We start from the raw sequence: 20,017 nt of genomic DNA, 5'->3' as shown, positions 1-20,017 counted from the left end.
GGGCCCGCACTGTTTCTCTTTTTGCCTGGCCGCGCCCATTGGCGGACGTCGGCGCCGTGGGGCTCCCGGGCATTGGCCAGACGCTGTGTTTTGGCTCGTTTGGGCTCCTGATTGGCCCCGACCCGGCGTTTGGGGCGGAGCCGCGCCATCTGATTGGTCTCCCGTGAGTCTGTTTGAACTCAACTTGAAAACCTTGAGTGCCAGCTGATTGGCTGAGGCGCCTCTATTTGCTGTTGTAGTCTTGGGGGGGTGGTGCGGCCAAGTTCATTCATTACTTCATTGAAACTGAACATGCTCAGCTGGAAAAGCAAGACAGTGGCTTTGACTCACTTCCTCTGAAAGATGTGGTCATCTCGAGAAACACAGTGATCAAAATAGGAAACAGAGTCTTTTAAGCTGCTCAACTCAAAATTGTTTATTTTTTTTAAACTTTCAAGCCGCTCTACTTTTTTTTTTTTTTTTTGCTTTTTATTGAAGTGTAATGTAATCTCTTCATGCCTCCTTCCAGTCCAACCCACCCCAAAAGCCCAACAGTCTTTCCCTACGTTTTTAGGCCAAAAACTTGGCTTTCTGAAGATGTAAACTAATGTTAATGTACATTAAATATAATCGAAAGGAGAAAATGAGACTTTCTCAGACACCAATATTGAAAACTAAAAAAAAAAAAAATGTTTTTCCATAAATTGATTGACCTAACTGAAACTTTGTTTCTATACAGGTACTGGCTCTCAACTCTAGATATTTAAAAACAAAGTTTATTTATATACACTGAGCTTCCATCTTCTGAATTAGATTTAATCTTCAAGTTTTGTGCTTGGGAATTGTCAGGATGGGAGAAGAACTAGGAGTTTAAGCAGACTGAAGACAGGCCAGAGAATTTAGAACGGTAAATAAACATTGCTAGGAATTCACTGTGAGAATTTCTGTTTCTGAAAAACTTTGTAAGTTCTGGATCTAAAATACCAATCAAAGAGAACATTGTAATTAATTATGAGTCTTCAGAACAGGAGGCTAAAGGAAAGGAAGCCATGATTCTATTTTGACTTTGCCTGAAGTGGATTTAACTCTCCATCTAAGAAAACCTAACCATATTAAAAAAAAAAAAGAATATAAATAAGGAAAAAGTTACACCCAATGTTTATGTACTGATGAAAACCAGCTTCAGGCACTATAATGAGTTTGTCCCATTTAGTTAGTCCCTTTGTTTGTTTGTTTGTTTTGAAGGAGCAGGAGTCAGCTTTTTGCCTGCCCAGACCCATTTCTGTTGCCGTAATTGTACTTCGCTCCCTCCAAGTTTGCATGGGCTGAGACCTGGAGTGTGGCTGAAGAGTCAAGTACAGCTTGCAGCCCTTCCCTTCCAGTAATTGCAAGGTGAAAACAAAAGTGAGCAGCCAGCAGTTGCGATTTGCCAGGGAGCCTGGGCCACAAGCAGCCTCAGAACAAGGAAGTACTGTGACTGTGCGGCTCCAGTTTTCACAAGTACATACAGGTGTCCAGCATGCCAGGGCCATGAGTAGTAGGACCGAACTGGGCAGAGGCATTGCAGGCTGCAGGAACCCTTATGTCTGTTTGTTTGTTTTGACTACGCCTTGCAGCATGTGGGACCTTAGTTCCCCGACCAGGGATCAAACCTGTGCCCCTTGCAGTGGAAACGCAGAGTCTTAACCACTGGACCACCAGGGAAATTCCAGGAGCCCTTTTGTTTTGTTCTGTTTAGTACCTAAGTTGTGTCTGACTCTTTGTGACCCCATGGACTGTAGCCCTCTAGGTTCTTCTGTCCATGGGATTTTCCAGGCTAGAATACTGGAGTGGGTTGCCATTTCCAGGAAGACAAAGGTCCTGAAAACACCAAAATTGCCAAAGCTATTTTTTCTTGGGTATCAATGTGGTCTGTTCTGAAGCTTTCTTTAATGTTTACCATTTGCAGGGCACAGCTGTAGACGCCCAGCAGAGGCATGGAAGACCAGGCCCCCGAGCCGTTCTGGTTATCTGCTGTGGACATAAAGTCAACTTGGGCAGAGAAAGCAACAGAATTCTGCCTCTGATTTGTAGCTGTGAGTAGTGGAGATGCTTAATCAATACTTTGGCTTCTGAGAATCTGTTTGGCAATGAATAGGAGTAGGGCTTCCCCTTCTCAGGCTGGGAAACAGGAGTGCCCCCCTCCTGGGAGCACAGGGAAAATGAATGAGGTCATGTTTGTAAAGGGCTTTGAGCTGTTGGGACGAAAGCAGCTCCCCAAGTGCAAGGTGTTATTAACCGAAGGTATTATTATTTTCATCCGAGAGGACAGAGCGCAGCAGGCAAAACAGAGCAATAAAAGCATGCCCATTAATAGCGAATAAAGTACAGTAGTAGTCTCAGAAGGAACAAAATCCTTGTTACATCAATGGTCTAGGCTACAGAAAGAGCCAAGATACAACAACTAGGAGAAACAGTCTTAGCTAGTATTTCCTCGGGGGCAGGGGAGGTGGGACGGGGGTCCAGATAACAAGGATGTTGGGAATGCAAGTCCTGAATTGGTGGAGAGACAGGCAACAATAAATCGCTGGATCGTCACCAACAGTTGCAATTAACCAAGCATTTCTGGTGAGCCAGGCATCTCTTGAAGAGTTTATTGTTGTTTAGTCGCTCAGTGGTGTGCGACTCTTTGCAACCCAGTGGACTAGCCCACCATATTCCTCGATCCATGGGATTTCCCAGGCTAGAATAGTGGAGCGAGTTGCCATTTCCTTTTCCAGGAGATCTTCCTGACCCAGGGATCAAACCCAAGTCTCCTGCCTGGCAGGCAGATTCTTTACCGCTGAGCCACCAAGGAAGTCTTTCAAAGAGTTTACTGTCTGTTAACTCATTTCAATCCACGACAATCCAGAATTCCATTTCACAAGCGAAGCAATTAAGGCACAGAGGAGGGGAGGAGCTTACCTAAGGTCACAGTAGTAAATGCTGGAGTGAAGCATCAGCCGGTGTAGTTCCAGAACCTTGTGGTTAACCATTACACCACACTACCTTCCTTAATGCTGTACTGTCACCTCAGTGGGGCTCACAAAGAGCCATCAAGGGCACTGGGACTTGCACAGGGGTTGCTTGGAAAGAAATGAGCCGCAGATGAGGAAAAGGAGGCATCTGCTCTCTTGGGCAATCATGGGGGAGGGGTGGAGAACTGACATTCCCAGGCCATCTCTGATGTACATTCCATTCCTATTTCTTTCTTCTTCCTCTCTACTTCTTATTCTCTGACCCAAACAGATCCAACAGAACTGAGAGAAGGACTTCCTTGGCGGTCCAGTGGTTAAAACTCTACACTTGCAATGCAGTGGGGCGTGGGTTTGACCCCTGGTCAGAGAACTTAGATCCCACATGCTGTGTAGAACAGCCAAAAAGTTAAAAAACAAAACAACAACCGAGAGGGGGAACTTGAGGACTCTTGGTATGTAAGACCCACCATATGCAGTCCCCTTGCTGAAATTTTGTACCCCCTGAACATCTTCTATGGTTTGAAACTTCCAATAGGCTTTGAGGCTCAGAGAGGGTGAGGAACTTATTCAAAGTCACTGCTTGACTTATGGGAACACTAGGATTAGATCTTTCCTTCTTTCCTTCCTTCCCTCCCTCCTCAAATTCTTATTTCTTGTTTCCCTACTGTTGCTTCAAGATACCGAGACAATAGGACAAGGTGGCGGGGAGAAGCAGAAAGATGTTGAGAGCAAAGAATCATGGGAGGGGATGTAGTGTCAGGGAAGGGGGTCGAATGCAGACAGAGTTCGAGGGGCAGCTGGATTAGGCTGGAGGTTAGGCCTGCCTCTCCTTTTATGGACTTCTAAAGCAATTGCCAACTCTTGCTTGTTTGACACAACCTATTTTTTTTTAACTTTTTTTTTCTGTTGCGGTGGGTCTCAGTTGCAGTGTTCGGGCTTCTCTCTAGCTGCAGCCCGTGGGCTCTAGAGCGCTCAGCAGTTGCGACACAGGGGCTCAGTAGCCCTGTGGCATGTGGGGTCTTATTTCTCTGACCAGGGATCGAACCCGAGTTCCCTGCGTTGCAAGGCTATTTATACTATATGATGGTTAAGGTAAACTTGGCCCCTTGTTTTTCTAGTCTTTTTCCTTAAAGAAAGGGCTTCCGTAATGGCTCAGATGGCAAAAAATCTGTCTACAATGCAGGAGACCCAAGTTTCATCCCTGGGTCGGGAAGATCTCCTGGAGAAGGAAATGGCAACCCACTCACTCCAGTATTCTTGCCTGGAGAATTCCAGGGACAGAGGAGTCCATGGAGTTGCAAAGAGTTGGACACAACTGAGCGACTAACTTTCCTTAATGGAGATGGGGGCTTGGTGCAGTAACACGTCTACTCCAGGCAAATCCCAGTCCCCCTCTGTGATCATTGAGATTTACGTCTGTCGAGAATGTTCCCTGAACCCAGCTCTGTGCTATTCTTTATTTGGATTACCTTTTTAAATACAACAACCCAGTGAGGTGAGGCCTGTGCTTATCCCCAATTAACAAAGAAGAAAAGCGGGGTCAGAGAGGTAATAATTGGCCAAGTCACCAGTTCGCTCAGGGTGCAGTTGAGGTCTGAACCCAGGTCCACGTGTTTGCTCCCAGAGCTTATGCTCTTCAATATCGCCGGCTCCTTTCTAGCTCTGTCCACCCGCTGGAATCCACCTTCAGTGATACTAAAACTGGTCTGTATTGTTGGAAGTAGTGGGAAGGTCAAAGCCAGACCTCAGGGATGAGTTCATACTGGTTTATACCAGATTACGTTTTCACTAGATGTCACATGTCCACAAGGGACAAAGTTCATACCACTCCCAGCAGAGTTAATGGCATTTCCCAGAAGCACCACTGGTGGTCTGTACTCTGAGTCCTGCACCTGCCACCCCGTGACAAGCCGGCCCCGCCTCCCGTTGCCAGGTGTGTCTTATGGTAGGTAGGTCTCTGGCAACCCTTTCGAAGGGACAACATCAGAGGGGGGCCTTGGCCAGAGGGCAGGAGACAGCCTTCTTAGGAAGGTCTTCCTTCTCTGGGGTCCTCAGCTGTCCTCTTGGACTCAGGCACCAGCCTCTTTCCATGGGACAGAAATCGATGAGCCTGGCACTGGGCCTTTCTAGCCCCACCCATGCTTCTAAAACACAGGAGGAGGCCGGTTGTTATGACTGCCACTGACTTTAAGGTTTGAGACAGGCTTCCAACCTGGCACACCTTTTTTTTTTTTTTGAGAACTATATCCTGCATTAGGTTTGTGTGTAACCTATGCACAGTTTGAAGCAGAATGAACAATCACCCACGCACCCAGCACAGAACTCAAGACTACTACCTCTGAAAGCCATGCCTCGCCTCAAATGCATATTCCTTTCCTCCCCAGACACATAATCCTCAAACTTGCATTACGCATTCCCTTGTTTGGTTATTTTTTGTCATTTAATTTTATGTGTATGTATTTCCAGACAAAGGTGATTATGAGTCTAAGAGATTGATTCCAGGGCACAAATGACTCACCTTTGCCCGGGCCCAGTCCCTCTCTCCCCTAACTCTGTTGGGTGAGCCCAACAGAGCCCCCGAGCAATACAAATCCCTGGCTCTTTTTCATGACCTCAGACAGAGACACTGATCCAAACTAGCAATCATAGGAGATAGTCCAAGAGAGTTCCTTGGAGGAGGGAAATCTAAGTTGGGAAGGATTTGGGTAGATAGAAAGGAGAAAGAAGAGAATTTTGGTTTTGTGGTTTTTTGGCTGTGCTTGGTCTTTGTTGCTGTGCGAGGGCCTTCTCTAGTTGTGGTGAATAGGGGGGCTACTCTGTAGTTGCAGGGCTCTAGGCATGAGGGTTTCAGTAGTTGCAGCCCACAGGCCCAGTTGCCCCTTGGCATGTGAAATCTTCCCAGACCAGGGATCGAACCCCATGTCCCCCGCACCAGCAGTGGATTCTTAACCACTGGACCACCAGGGAAGTCCAGAAAGGGACTTGAAGAGTTACCTTGAAAGCAAGTTCATAGCAAGACCCATTGGAGCTTCTGTTGGGAAGCTCCAGCTTCTGCTGGGAAGTGGAGGGGGGAATGTTAAGTTTGGAGAGGCAAGGGTTGGAGTGGATCTGTGCTGGGCAGCGGGGGAGAAGGGGGCTAAAGTATCACTTCCTTTATCCATGAAAAATGGTACATCCTTCCTCAAGTTGCTGCCAAGACTCTTCAAATTAGGTTAAACTAAGCTATGCTGGGGTAACTACAATCCTTACTTGTCACCCATGCGAAGTTTGCTGTGGTTTGGTGACTTTCAAGAAAAACTGACCTCTGGGCAGTGATATAACGATCCAGCCTATGGGAGCTTCCACTGTCTTGTAAACTACAGCCCTCAGGCTGCCTCCTGTTTTTGTAAATAAAGTTTTATTGGAACACAGCTACACTTATTTGCTTATGATTCATCTATGAGTACTTTTGAACTATAGTGGTTGCCGAATGAACAACAAAGCCTACAACGTTTCCTGTCTGACCCTGTGCGCCAGCCAGAACTTGGCAATGAGAGGGCTGGAGGGTGGCAAGTAAGTGCTTTAGCGCAGAAGTAGTACACCTCTGCTCAAGGTTCATTGTCCAGAAAAGTCACATGGCTACTCCTAACTTCCAGGGAGCAGCCAAGTCCATCCACCACACACCCAGAAGTAGAGAAGGAGGGACTGGTGAACATCAACAGTGTCTAAACGACCTCTGTGAGGCCCTTCCACAGGTACCAGGCTGTCAGGCAGTGAGGATGGATTTATTTTCCCTTGCTTTTCTGTAAATCCCAGAGTCATAGAGGGAATATAAATGGACCAGGGCTCAGCAAAATGGAGAGAAATATTGGAGCGGTCTGGAGTTTATAAGGAGATGCTACTTGAGGTTGCAGAAATTTTCAGAAACACAGGAAGCCAGGGTATGTTGAGGAAGGAGAAAAAAAAGGGAAAGCAAGTCCTGGAGGGCAAGTGTTTGTTTAAAGTCCCTGGTTGGTTTTCTTTTGTTTTTTGTTTTTTTTCTCAAGTTTTGTGGTAACAGGTACCTTCCTCCTTTGGGAACACAGGGCACCTTGGGGCAGATGATGGACATTTGCTATTTCCTGACCCCAAGAGCTCACGCCACATAGATCACTCTCTGGACCAAGCAGGGTACTGTTAATAAACACAGGGCAGCTTTCCACATAAAGAGGAAGGAAGTTTCTACCGAGAACGAGAACTCTGGGTTGTACACAACAACTGGGAAACTACCAGACGCGCCTTTGTCACCAGCAATACCCATGTCCATCAAGCCTTGAGAGCAGCCAGAGGAAATCCTATGACCTGTCCTTGGGGAGCTGCCAGACCAGAGCCGTGCTACTGACCAGGCTGTGCACAGAGCCCAGTCATCAAACAGGATTGTGCAAGGAGTCAGGATTTCTGTCCAGACCTGAAGGCTCTTAAAGAGCACAGGCGTCACCAAAGTGTCTATAGGAGAGAAGTTCAAGGCCAAGAAAGACCTAGGAGGGGTATCAAAGGGCTTGTTGAAAACGGTCCTAATTCAGATAAGGAGACGAGGTAGAAGGAAGTGGGATGAGGAAGGCAGGTTAAACTTACAGGGACTTCCCTGGTGGTCCAGTGGCTAAGACTCCATGCTCCCAATGCAGGGGGCACCGGTTCAGCCCCTGGTCAGGAAGCTAGATCCGACATGCTGTGACTAAAGATCCCACGTGCCACAATTATGACCTGGCACAGCCAAATCAATCAATAAATATTAAAAAAAAACGTGGAGAGGCAAAGTGAAGGTGAGGTGGAGAGCCATCCCCCTGTGTTGCCCTTTTCACTGGTGGCCCTACAGAAAGAACTACTCTGCTGGCTGGGTGACCAGCAGGCCTGGCCGAGGGACAGGTTTTCCTCATGGAAGCTGGTAGGACTGGTAATCTGTGGGTAAGACCTGGGGCTTTAGGCTCGGGTGAACCTCAGGCAGGTTCCTGCTCCCTCACCTGGTTGAGTGAGTTTCAGGTTCTTCATCTGGGAAATGGGAACAATAACCATATGTATGGCTTCAGGGTTGTTTTGAAGATTAAATGAGATAACGCATTCAAAACTGCTTGGATGGCGTCATTGTTCAAAATCGATTATTCTTTGTAAGTATTTAGCAAGTCATTTATTGAATGACTCACATACAGGAAACAGGCTTCCCAGGTGGCTCAGTAGTATAGAATCTGCCTGCCAATGCAGGAGAAGCAAGAGATTCAGATTCAATCCTTGAGTCTGGAAGATACCTTTGAGTAGGAATTGGCAACTCACTCCAGTATTCTTGCCTAGAAAATTCCATGGATAGAGGAGCCTGGTGGGCTACAGTCCGTGGGGTTGCAGAGTCAGACACGACTGAGCAGGAACGCACATATGGGAAACAATGCGCCCAGTCCTTCTGAGGGATTCAAAGAAATCTAAGACTGGGGGTGTGCTGGCAAACTGGCTCTGGGGTGTGGGGCAAGCCCTGGTTTGCAGCTTTTGGTGGTTTCTGTGGTTTAAATAGTTCCATCACGGCCAATTTCAAGCTACTGGCAGTTTAGCAATTGGCTGGCAAAATCCCAAATAATCCGCTCTAGAGAGCAGGCCCCCAACCCAATGGGCTTTCTCTGTACTTAGCCGATGACACACCAGTGAGAAATTAACAGTAGTGGCTGACAGATACACAGCCCAGTCCATAGATGGCCGATCTAGAGGGCCTTTGAGGGCCCTGTTTTCAGGGTACAAGCAGGGATTACTGAGATGCAGAGGGAGAAAAGGGCTCAGGGATAAAATATCCATCTTGTGTAAGGTAACAGGGAGCCACTGGAGGTACGTGGGCAAGAGTATGTGATGATGATGGCTGATATCAGGCAAGTTAAGCTGGGAGTGCTTTTTAGAATGGATGAGAAGAGAGAGGATTGAGAGGCAGGAAAACCAGAGGGGAAGCTAATGAAATCGCTAGATCTCTTTTCATACACAGATTGCATCTTGGACTAGGAAAGGTAACAGTACACAACGAAGCAATATAACAAACATACACTTCGTGGAACATAATAGCAATCTGAGGCTTCCAGCAGTTTACCCTGAGAACCACGGTGGTGAGTAGCATCTCTGTTTATTACTCTGTCAGGCTCAACACACAATCTTTGAAGACCCCCTGGTGAAGATAGTAGGTGTCACTTAAATGAATAAGCAATTAGCTCAGGAGTAAATGTGTCTTGTAAATGGAGTCAGGCTTCCCAGGTGGCTCGTTGGTAAAGAAGCCACCTGCCAGTGAAGGAGATGGGGGTTCAATCCGAAGTTGAGAAGATCCCCTGGAGAAGGAAATGGTAACCCACTCCAGTATTCTTACCTGGGAAACTCCATGGACAGAGGAGCCTGGTGGGCTACAATTCAGGGCGCTGCAAAGAGTCAGACATGACTGAGCATACACACACACACACACACAAAGTCACGGAACTGGTCGGTGATCAAACTTTAGCGAAGAGCTGACTCACTGGAAAAGACCCTGATGCTGGGAAAGATTGAGGGCAAAAGGAGAAGGGGGCGACAGAGTATGAGATGGTTGGATGGTATCACTGATTCAATGGACATGAGTTTGAGCAAACTCCAGGAGATAGTGAAGAACAGGGAAGCCTGGTGTGCTGCAGTTCATGAGGTTGCAAGGGGTCAGAATGACTTAGCACCTGAACAGCAGCAACAGACTTTAGCAGGGAAGCACCTTGAATGTGTATGTGACACTTTTAACCTATTTGCTTAGAATCTGATCTAGCCCTCAGGGGTGATCCTCAACCCTCTTTTCTCATCTGCCCTTTGGTTTCCATGCCTGGGAGGAGATGAATGACCCATCTGACCTCAGCTCCAGTTTCAGGGGGATAGAGGGAGCGTGTAGGAAGACTGCTGCTCCCTGCTTGAGCTCGAGCTCAGTACTGGGTAAATTCCGTGGGAGGGTGGTGTACGGTGTGTGGGGCCTGGCATCCCAACAGGTGAACATGTATTCACGCTGCTTTGTCCTCTTCTCCTGGCACTAGAAGTCAACCTACCCTGTAAATAAACACACCAAACCAGCAATTCGGGTTTCCCACAGCGAGGCCCGGAGCACGGAGCCTGGGATCCCTGAGTTCTGAGCCAGGCAGCCACTGGCCTGACCTTGGGCAAGTCCCTTGCCTTCCCCAGGCTAGAGCTATGTCCGACCTGTCAGGTGAGGGGCCCTGGATTACATATCCTTCCGCCTTCTTCTAGACCTGACGCTCCAGCCAGCAGTCGGTGTTGTCAGGAAACCCCGGGAGAAGGAAGAAAATTTGTTCTCAGCTTCTTCCTTTGATTTTCTAAGTAACCGCAGTTGAGCATAGAGGTGTGGAGGCTGCCGGCTCTGCCTCTTCCACATTCTGGTTTCTCTGGCTAGCAGGTGACAGATGCTGGGCTTTTTGCCTGCCTGGAGTGTTTCCCCCGGAGGAGGCAGAGCGGGCAGCGGATCCAAAGTGGGCTGAAACGTTAGTGGCACCTCCTTTAGCACAGATTTCATCACGTAGCATGTGCAGCCCCAGATGGGGCTGAGCTCAAAACCAAAAGAAGGACAGGGAAGTGAAGGCAGAAGCGAATGTACCGAAATGAGCTTAAGGGCTCTAGTGTTTGACAGAAACAATCTGGGACTAAACTAAAGCAAAATAGAAGGAACTCTCCTGATTTCTTTAAATGAGTGCTTAAATGGGATTAATGTCCCAGGTCTCTCCTTTCTCCAGAGGCCCCGGGGAAGCAGGGCTGGAGGCAGGGTGAGGTGCCTTGTGGGACACTGAGTGCCAACTTCAAGGTCACACCCCAGGCACCTCACTCTTCCCACCCAAGCCACACTGGGCAAGTGTAAACATTGTCTTTCATTTCAATCTTAACTTGAAAAATAGATTAAGAAGCTACAAACCCAACTGGAGTCTAAACAGTTGCCCTTTGTTAGAGGCACGCAGCTGAGCAGGAAATTAACAATGAGGAATTCACACTTGGCAAGACGCAAAAATATGAAAGGCCGATGGCTGATTTCCTAGTGGGCAAGGTTATTTTCCTCAACAGAGAGCTTTTGGTTGTCGGAGGAACAGTTTGCTGGGTCCCAAAACATTTAGGATCAGGCCCCTGTGTCCGCATCAGCCTGGCGTGCCCATCTGGAGCAGGATGTGAAATTCTCTGCTTGTGGTTTTAGCTTGAATCCACTGAAGCCAAGGGCCAAGGACTGAGAGAGAGAGATGAGGGGCTATGCATTGAGACTGGGGCCCTTGTGTGTTTGTTTTTTAATTTGGCTGCTCTAGAACTTCATTTCGGCACACAGGATCTTCCATCTTCGCTGTGGTACAGGTTCGGGGCGGGGGTCTTTGCTTTAGTTGTTGCATGAGAACCCTTTAGTTGTGACATGTGAGATCTTAGCCCCCTGACGATGGAACCCGAGCCCCCTGCTTTGGGAGCATGGAGTCCTAGCCACTGGACCACCAGGGTAGTCCCTGGGGCCCATGTTTTGGATACTCAGGATAGCCAGAGTTCTAACTTTCCTGTCACCCAGCCCAGGCAGAAGGGTAAGGCAAACAGGCAAGAAGGAGCCTGTCATAGCTCCTTCAGGTCCCTGAGGCATGCCCCCGACACCCCGGCTCTGCTGCCTTGGGAACTCTGTGCTACCATTAGGACAGCATCTATGAGCTCTTCACCAGCAAGTTCTCTCTCCCCCTCCTGATACGGGCATCTGTGCGAATCTTTGAAATTAGTGGATGTGTCACAAAAGGTGGAAAATGCACAACGGGGCTGAAACCAGGACAGCCAAAACGAATAAAATTAAAGGCTCAAGGGGACTAGCTGACCTAGAAATTCCTCATCCCTCTGTTCTCCTCCCCGCAGGCTTCTCCTTTCTCCCTTAGACCCAAGGTGGAGAAGAAGGGCTAAGACCTGATAAAAATACACGGGCTTGTTACCTCCCTGCCTTCCTTGGATGATTAGAGGGAACCCCTGAGACCCTTAAGCGCTGGCTTCTCTCCTAGGGTTCTCCCAAGGGCTGCATCCTAGGCTTGGAAATGGTTAGAATGCCTTGAGGCTATTTATACAAAGGATGTGTGGTATTTGCATGTAATTTCCCTCTGCGACCTGCGCCTTCTCTCCCCAGACCATTTGTTCAAGTTAAAAGTATTTTTATGACTCTCTTGATGGCTCTCGCTTCTGGATTTTTCCTCTTGTCTGTGCCATCTTTTCCCTCAGGACCTCTCCTTGGCCCACATCTCTGGCAAGGGGAGTCCGGAGGCACCAAGGAAGGACCCGGGAGGAATGCAGTGACGGCTCTTTCAAGGGTTTGCTTATCTCGCCTGCACCCTGAGCACCGGGGGAGGTTCTTTTTTCCAAAACGGTAACACTGTGTGATTGCACTGTAGACCGTGGGACTCTAACCTAATTCACAGAAAAATCTCTTTGATCTGGAATTTTCTCTGAACTACTGGCATCCCTTTCTCTTCTGCCTCCTGACCCTAGTCAGCCCCTTCCCATTATCACTTCTTCTTCTTCTTTTTTTTTTTTAAGTCTTAACTCTTTTTTTTTTTTTTTCGGTTCTGCTGGGTCTTGGTTGCTTTGAGCGTGCTTTCTCTGATTGCGGTGGGGGGGGGGCTACTCTCTAGTTGAGATGCTTGGGCTTCTCATTGCAGTGGCTTCTCTTACTGTGGAACATAGGCTCTACGCGTATAGGTTTCAGTAGCTGTGGCATATAGGCTCAGTGGTCGTGGCTTGGGGGTGGACTTAGTTGCTCTGGGATCTGCCCAGACTAGGGATCAAACCCACGTCCCCTGCATTGGCAGGCGGATTCTTATTCACTGTACCACCAGGGAAGTCCCGATCACTTCTTTTTTTAAACTGAGTCTTGATTCACTAATGGCTTCTTTGTAATAGCCAGTAAGGACTGGAGGAAGAACAAAGTTATAGGCTTGGGGAGTGTTATCCAAGATAGGGAACAGGGCTTCCCTGGGGGCTCAGTGGTAAAAAAAAAAAAAAATCTGCTTGCCAATGCGGGAGACATGGTTTCCATCCCCGATCCAGGAAGATCCCACATGCCTCAGAACATCTAAGCCCATGCGCCAGTTATTCAGCCTGTGCTCTAGAGCCAGGGAGCTGCAACCACTGAGCCCACGTGCCCTAATGAACCACGTGCCCTAAAGCCTGTGCTCCACAGCAAGAAAAGCCACTGCGCCTTGAGAGCCCATGCACTGCAACGAGAGAGTAGCCCCTGCTTGCTGCAACTAGAAAAAAGCCTTATGCAGCAGTGAAGACCCAGCACAGCCAAAAATAAATAAAAAAATAATAATAAAATTATATTTACATATAAAAAGAGAGGGAACAAACCCACTTTCCAAGATCAGAGGCTGAGATGGGAGAAAAACAGATCGTTGCAAAAAACAGGAACAGAGCCGCCTGACTGAGCTACATCCTGCCTGATTCTGGCCGCAGATGTGGGTAAATCCACTCAGGGATGGTGCCCCCTTTACCAATGGCCAAGGGCAGGAAGGACAAAGACTTCTTTGATAATAAGATTATAAGGCATTTTACTCTGTGATGTGCTAAAGGCTTTCTGCTTTGAGGCCATACTGATTCTTCATGACTTGTATTTTATCTTTACCCAGTAATTACAAGGTAGGCCCTGTGTGTGATGAAAAGGGTAGCTGGTAGTCATTGGTTCCCTTCCAAAGATATGTCTAAAAGCCTTCTAGTGGTGAGGGTCAAGGGTTGGAGGGAGGGCTCTGAACTCTGCCACGGAGCCCTGGTGCTTGGGAGAAGCTTCCATCTGCTGGCCTGGGCCAGGGACTTGCCTGCTCCTCAGCATCAGTCAAAAAAAAAAAAAAAAGACAAGTATGTGTTCCTGCCATCCTGGGGACCCTGAAGACAACCAAGGCAATTGAGTGATGGTATCTTTGTCACCAGGTCTGCAACTGAGAAGAAGACAATTAAAAGTACCAAAGAGGAAACTCCCTGGCAGTCCAGTGGTTGGGAATCCACCTTCCAGTGTTGGGGGATGCTGGATTCTATCCCTCATCAGGGAACTAGGATCCCACGTGCCCACCAGTCAACTTAAGTCCCCTCTAGGCAACTGCTGAGCCCGTGCACAGCACAACTGAGACTCCAGACAGCCAAGTAAATAAATAAATGGATAAAAAAAACTAGTATAAAAGGTAATCAGGAAAGAGACTTTGTGAAATGGCTTTTACAAATCTAATCAAGGGAACCCAAAGGCCCAACAGTACACTGGATGTTGTTGAAACACTGCTGACATCGTGTTCTAGCAGTTGAAGTTTTTGCTAATCAGTCTACCCTCTCACCAGACCCACACAATAAAGAAAAGGTTTAAAACACACGTCTGTAATTAAGCTCTGGAGTGGTGTCTTCTGTCTGTCCCAGTGACCCACTGTGGGTGTATGTTCTCATTCAGAGAAGCCTTCTCCACCTGTCATCCCGCCTTGACTCTCCTTGCTCCCAAAGTTTCCAAAAGGCATGATCTGAGCTTCACTGTCTTGATCTACTCTGAGTTGAGGGTCTCCTAACTTCAGGGCTACATGAGCTGCAGAAGGGACCCATAAACAGAGAATTGTGTATAGAATTCTGCTCTTTGAAAGGAGCTAAATGAGAGGGTTAGAAGTAGGAGTGGAAGTAGTGTCAGATTTTGTTTTCTTGGGCTCCAAAATCGCTGCAGATGGTGACTGCAGCCATGAAATTAAAAAGATGCTTGCTCCTTGGAAGGAAAGCTATGACTAACCCAGACAGTGTCTTAAAAAGCAGAGACATCACTTGGCAGACAAAGGTCTGTCTAGACAAAGCTATGGTTTTTCCCGTAGTCAGGTATGGATGTGATAGTTGGGCCATAAAGAAGGCTGAGCGCAGAAGAATGGATGCTTTTGCACTGTGGTGTTGGAGAAGACTCTTGAGAGTCCCTTGGACTGCAAGGAGATCAAACCAGTCAATCCCAAAGGAAATCAACCCTGAATATTCATTGGAAGGACTGTTGCTAAAGCTGAAGCTCCAACACTTTGGCCACCTGATGCGAAGAGCCGACTCATCAGAAAAGACCCTGGTCCTGGGAAAGATAGAAGGCAAAAGGAAGAAAGGGCGATAGAGAATGGGATGGTTGGATGGCATCACCAACTCAATGGACATGAGTCTGAGCAAACTCTGGGAGATAGTGGAGGACAGAGGATCCGGGTGTGCTGCAGTCCATGGGGTCGGACACGACTTAGAGACTGAGGAACAAAGTGAGACGGATGTCGGCGGTGACGTCTTCTGAGCAGGTCACCAGCACTGATCAATCTCCCTGACCCCGGGGAGTCCCTTTGAGGCTACGGCGCTGGGGTTGGGGGGAACCCACACGAAGTTCCTCGGCTGGGGCGGGAGGGCTAGGGGCACCCCTCTGCAGGGTTTCTGACCATTGGCTTTGGGATGCTGAGGGGTGGGGCTGGAGAAGGCATCCTCCCCGCCGGGAAGCCGGGTGCGCCCTTCGGATGCTGGGGATAATGGTGAGCGAACTCCTGGGCCTCGACCTGGCGCGCGCGGCGGGACGGCGGCTCCCGCGCAGTCACCTGAGCGGGGTCAGCTGGCTCCACGGGGGCGACGCGTCCCCGGCCCCTCCAGCCGGCGCTGGGCCGCGAGCCCGGAGCCGGCAGGGCGCGCCCGGCGGCCGCTCCGCCGAGTGCCGCCGCCCATTGGCTGGCACCGCGCGGCCCGCTCCCGCCCCGCCCCGCCATTGGCCGCGGCCGCCGCGGGCCCCGCGCACTAGCCGCGGCTGACATCACGAGGCCTGAGGCGGCGGCGGCGCCCCCGGCCCAGCCTGCAGCCCCCCTCGGCACAGGCGCCGCCGCGGGGCCCGGCGGAGGATGGTGCGCGGCGCGCCCGGGGCTCCCCGCCGCCGAAGCCGCAGCGCCGAGGCAGGAGCGGGCCGCGGCGCGCAGCCGACCCCCGCACCGGACGCGGGGCGAGCGGCCGCCGCGGTGAGGCGCCCAGGGCGGCGCCGGCGCAGCGGCCATGGGGGCCCTGACCAGCCGGCAGCACGCGGGCGTGGAGGAGGTGGACATCCCGTCCAATTCCGTGTACCGCTACCCGCCCAAGTCCGGTGAGCGCGACCCGGGGCTGCGAGGAGGTCGCAATGCCCCCGCGCGGGGGGTTCCCCGGTGGCTCAGGGGACCCAGAGGCCGACGGCGCTGCAGAGCCATCTCGGAGGGTGGGAGGTGTTGGACCAGGTCTGGGAGGGGCTGCTTTAGGGCCCTTGGCGGGGGTCGCCGGGGTGGGCAGCCCCTCCGCCGGGGGCTGGGAGCGGCCTGCGCGCCATCGGGTCCTGTGACGGAGACGTGCGCTCTGGGGACTGCGGCTCCGAGGGGCGGGGTGTCCACGGCGCAGGCCGGGTCCCTTCTTCCCGCCCGATGCCCGGGCCCCCTCAGGAGCTGAGGGTGAGGCGGAACGGGTTGGCATCCGAAGCGGGCACCTGTGCTAGGTGCTGGCCCTGGTGGCCTCCGGAGAGGGAGGCACAGGTTTGAATTAGGTTCTCCTGGTTGCGGGGTTGGGGGGCGAGGGGGAAGCTGCTGGAGGATGGCGGCCGAAAATGCGTTTGCTGTTGCGGGTGCTTTTTCGAGAGGCTGCAGAAGAAAGGAGTTTAACAGAAATGTATCAGAGTCATTCGGGTTGTCGCTTTGCCAGAGTAGTGGCAAGCCTGGCATTTGGAATGAGAATAGCCCTGGGATAGGGCACAGGTATTGACAGTGTCTAGAAGTATTATGTTTGTTTTCAGAATTATTAAAACGATAAATGTCTCCAGCCTCTGGCTTGTAGCATAAATATTGGAAGTGGAGGAGAATTTTGACAGCACAGAGAGGCTTACAAGTGGATTGAGCACCAGCCAATTCAAAACTGCTGGCCCAAGACCTAACTCCTGGCTCTTTGTTTTTCAATACTTTTCTCAAGACTTGTGGGGACCCATGGCTACCATCTTCCCTTCGCTTTGGACCTGATGAGGATTTTCATGATCTTGGAGAGATGTCAGAATTACAGCAGTAGAATAAAGACATGCTAATGAGATGAGCTGGTTTCTCAGCAGTCGATCCAGTTTGTGCCAGGTGAAGGCTGGGACCAGACAATGAACCTGCCCCCTGCCGTGTGTCTGCCAGGGCCGTGTCGCACACTGCTTTTGTGCCAAAGAATGAATCGTCGCAGACATGAATATGCTTTTGAGCGGCTTTAGTACAGTCTGAGATCAAGGGAGGCATCATTAGTGTTTTAATAAAGCTCTGGCTAATTACGACGTATGAACCCAGTGCTAAAGGAGGCATGCATTTTCCTTTTTAGTCGACAAAAATATACACAATTATTTGTGGACTTTTCTGAAATCACTTAGCTTTTATTGATTCGCATATGGAGCGTGTTTTGCTGAAGTTGGAGTTCACTGCCTCAGAAGAGTATTCATCCATCCTTCACTTATCAGAATAAGCATAGGTCGATCAAAGTCCCCAAAGGATATTGATGCAACTGTGGATCTTGGATGATGATAATAAAAGGGTAATGGACCAAAATGAAACTTTCCCTAACCATCACCCTCCATACTTATAGTCTTCAATCATTATCTCTGCTCTACCAATCTTTTTTAAAAGTTTCACCTAATGGTAACTCATTTTTAATCAGAGCTTTTGCACGAGAGAAATCTTTGTAGCAGGTGGACCAAATTTTGTATGTTGAACATAAAACACAGAAAATAGGAATCAGAACATTCATGTCCCAGTCAGCAGACCTCTGTGTACTTGAAAATTTATGTACTTGGCGTATATGTGCTAGTCTAGAGGCATCTGCTATCTTTCACGTGATCTTTATCAGTATTATTGTTTTATTTATTTGGCTGTGTCGCCTCTTTTCGGCACACAGGGATCTTTCTCTGCAGAGAACAGACTCTCTCTAAGACTCTCTAGTTGTGGCTCGAGGGTTCAGTAGTTATAGCACAGAGGCTTAGTTGTTCCATGGCATGTGGGATCTTGGTTCCCTGACCAGGGATCGAATCTTCGTCCCTTGCATTGCAAGGCAGATACAAGTCCCTCATGTGGTCTTTAAATTTACCTGACTATTGGATTATAATATTTTTTGTTTCTTTGGCCGGGCAGTGCAGCATACAGAGTCCCTACCAGAAATCGGACTGATGCCCCCTGCATTGGAAGCTTGGAGTCTTAACTGCTGGACCATCAGGGCAGTCCCTGGATTATAGTATTTGAGCCCCAAAGGAACCTTGCAGAGAATCTGGCCCCTGATCCATTCGTTTGGCGGGTAAGAAAATGGAGACTCAGAGAAGTGAGTTGGTAAAGGCCAAGGTTACCCAGCAAGTTAGTGCTCTTCTTACTAAACCGTCAGCCTCTGCCTTTCTTAAGGAATTGGATTTTGAACTCATCCTTGACGATTTGTGGAATGGAGGCTATTCTGCATCAGTATTGGTACAAAACTCAGAGGCCTGTCTCCCTGTTGAAGGATCAGACTGGGTTGATCTTGAGGTCTCCCTATCTTTGGTACCGAGAGTGAAACAAAGCAAACAGCAGAATCAGCTTTCTCCGGGTGACCAACCTGGCTGAGCTGGGACCGCCCTCTGGCTCACCAGGAAGTCTCTATAACTCCACAGCAAGCACAAGGTCATCTGTCCCTGTAATGATGGTCACAGAGCCCAGCAGAGATTGGTTTTTCTGCTTTTTGTATTTTTAAAGGAACCCCTTAATTTGGGGTTCCTTTAAAAGGTGTCTTTGTCCTTTAAAAGGTGTCTCCATATTGATAAGAAAGGCAGAGGCATGTTGACCTGGAAACATTTAAAAGATATTGAGAACAGCTGATTTCATGTTGGCACTTGGGTTTATAGCTTTTTTTTTTTCTTCACTAGAGATAGGCGAAAATAAAATAGCCTAAAATTGTTTAGAGTTAATTATTTGTTCGAGTTAGTCATATAGTCACATAGTTCAAAGTTGAAAAGAATGAAAAGGCATACAGTGAGAGTCTAGTTCTCACAGTGCTGTTCATCCACCCAGTTCCTCCCTGTATGCCGCCCTTACCTACGTAACCACTTTCTGGAATTCTTCCAGAGTTTCTTGTGTAAATACAAGTGTAACTACTTAGACTGCTCTGCACCTTGTTTTGTTTTGTTTTTTTTACTTGCAAAGATACTGGAGATCTTTTTCTATTATCTCCATATTAGGGTTTTTTTGTTGTTGTTGCTGTTATTGTTGTTCTTTTAAAAAATAAAACAACTATATAACATTCCTTGGTGTGTACACGCTATTGGTTTTTCGCAGTCTCCTACTGGTGAACATTTGGAAGTGTCTTCCCGCCCCAGCCTTTTACTGTTACACACAATGCAGCAATGATTAACCTTATGCATATGTTCTCAGGCAGTTTTTAGCTTTGTTAATAAATACACAAATATTAATCATTTAAATAACAGGAGGTATGATGGGAATTTGTTGCTGTAGAGTGTTTCTACATTAGCATAGAAAGCTGTTTTTAACACTCTTCTGCACAGTGCTAAAAGGCACAGGGTTGTGCCTTTGTAATTTTTGAGTTGGAAGCCATTCTGTGCTTTTAAATCCTCCTCTGAGATCTTTGTTTCTTTCAAAGCCCACGATCATTTGTTCAGCAAAGGTATGGTTTTGCTGACGTGTTGTTTTTATGCGCGCAGGCCCAACTTTTGAAAGGTGTCTCCATATTGATAAGAGTCATTGGTTCTGTTTTTCTCTGTCCAGGAAGAAATAGCATACCGTAAAGACATTCATTTTAATTCAGTACCTGATAAATCAAGTTCATTTCCCTCTTACATATTTGAGCAAATTGGAAAATAGGAGTAATTCATTTTGCTCAGGTGTTAAGAGGGAAACCTCTTATTATAAAAATTTAAGATGGGGAAGGGATAGTTAGGGGGTTTGGGATGGACATGTATACACGGCTGTATTTAAAATGGATAACCAACAGGGACGTACTCTGTAGCACATGGAATTCTGCTTGATGTCACTGGGCAGCCTGGATGGAAGGGGAGTTGGGGG

At 48.5% G+C, this 20,017-nt stretch overlaps 1 protein-coding gene across 2 annotated transcripts in view; it reads left to right on the top strand.

Annotated features, from left to right (window-relative positions):
* The first annotated feature begins 15,848 nt into the window (after positions 1-15,848).
* The window catches only part of RNF157 (ring finger protein 157), a 74,897-nt gene continuing 70,728 nt past the window's right edge, over positions 15,849-20,017 (top strand). For both annotated transcript variants that reach the window (XM_086356250.1, XM_086356251.1), the window contains exon 1: positions 15,849-16,077. In XM_086356250.1, coding sequence (XP_086212376.1) covers positions 15,990-16,077 — 88 coding nt within the window. In that variant the 5' untranslated portion in view covers positions 15,849-15,989. The remainder of the gene's footprint in view (positions 16,078-20,017) is intronic.

This window comes from Bos grunniens, chromosome 19, assembly GCF_055505025.1.
Source record: "Bos grunniens cultivar Pamir isolate PY7600 chromosome 19, Bosgru_T2T1.0, whole genome shotgun sequence".
In the NCBI taxonomy this organism is placed as follows: domain Eukaryota; kingdom Metazoa; phylum Chordata; class Mammalia; order Artiodactyla; family Bovidae; genus Bos; species Bos grunniens.
This window is presented reverse-complemented; position numbering and strand designations above follow the sequence as displayed.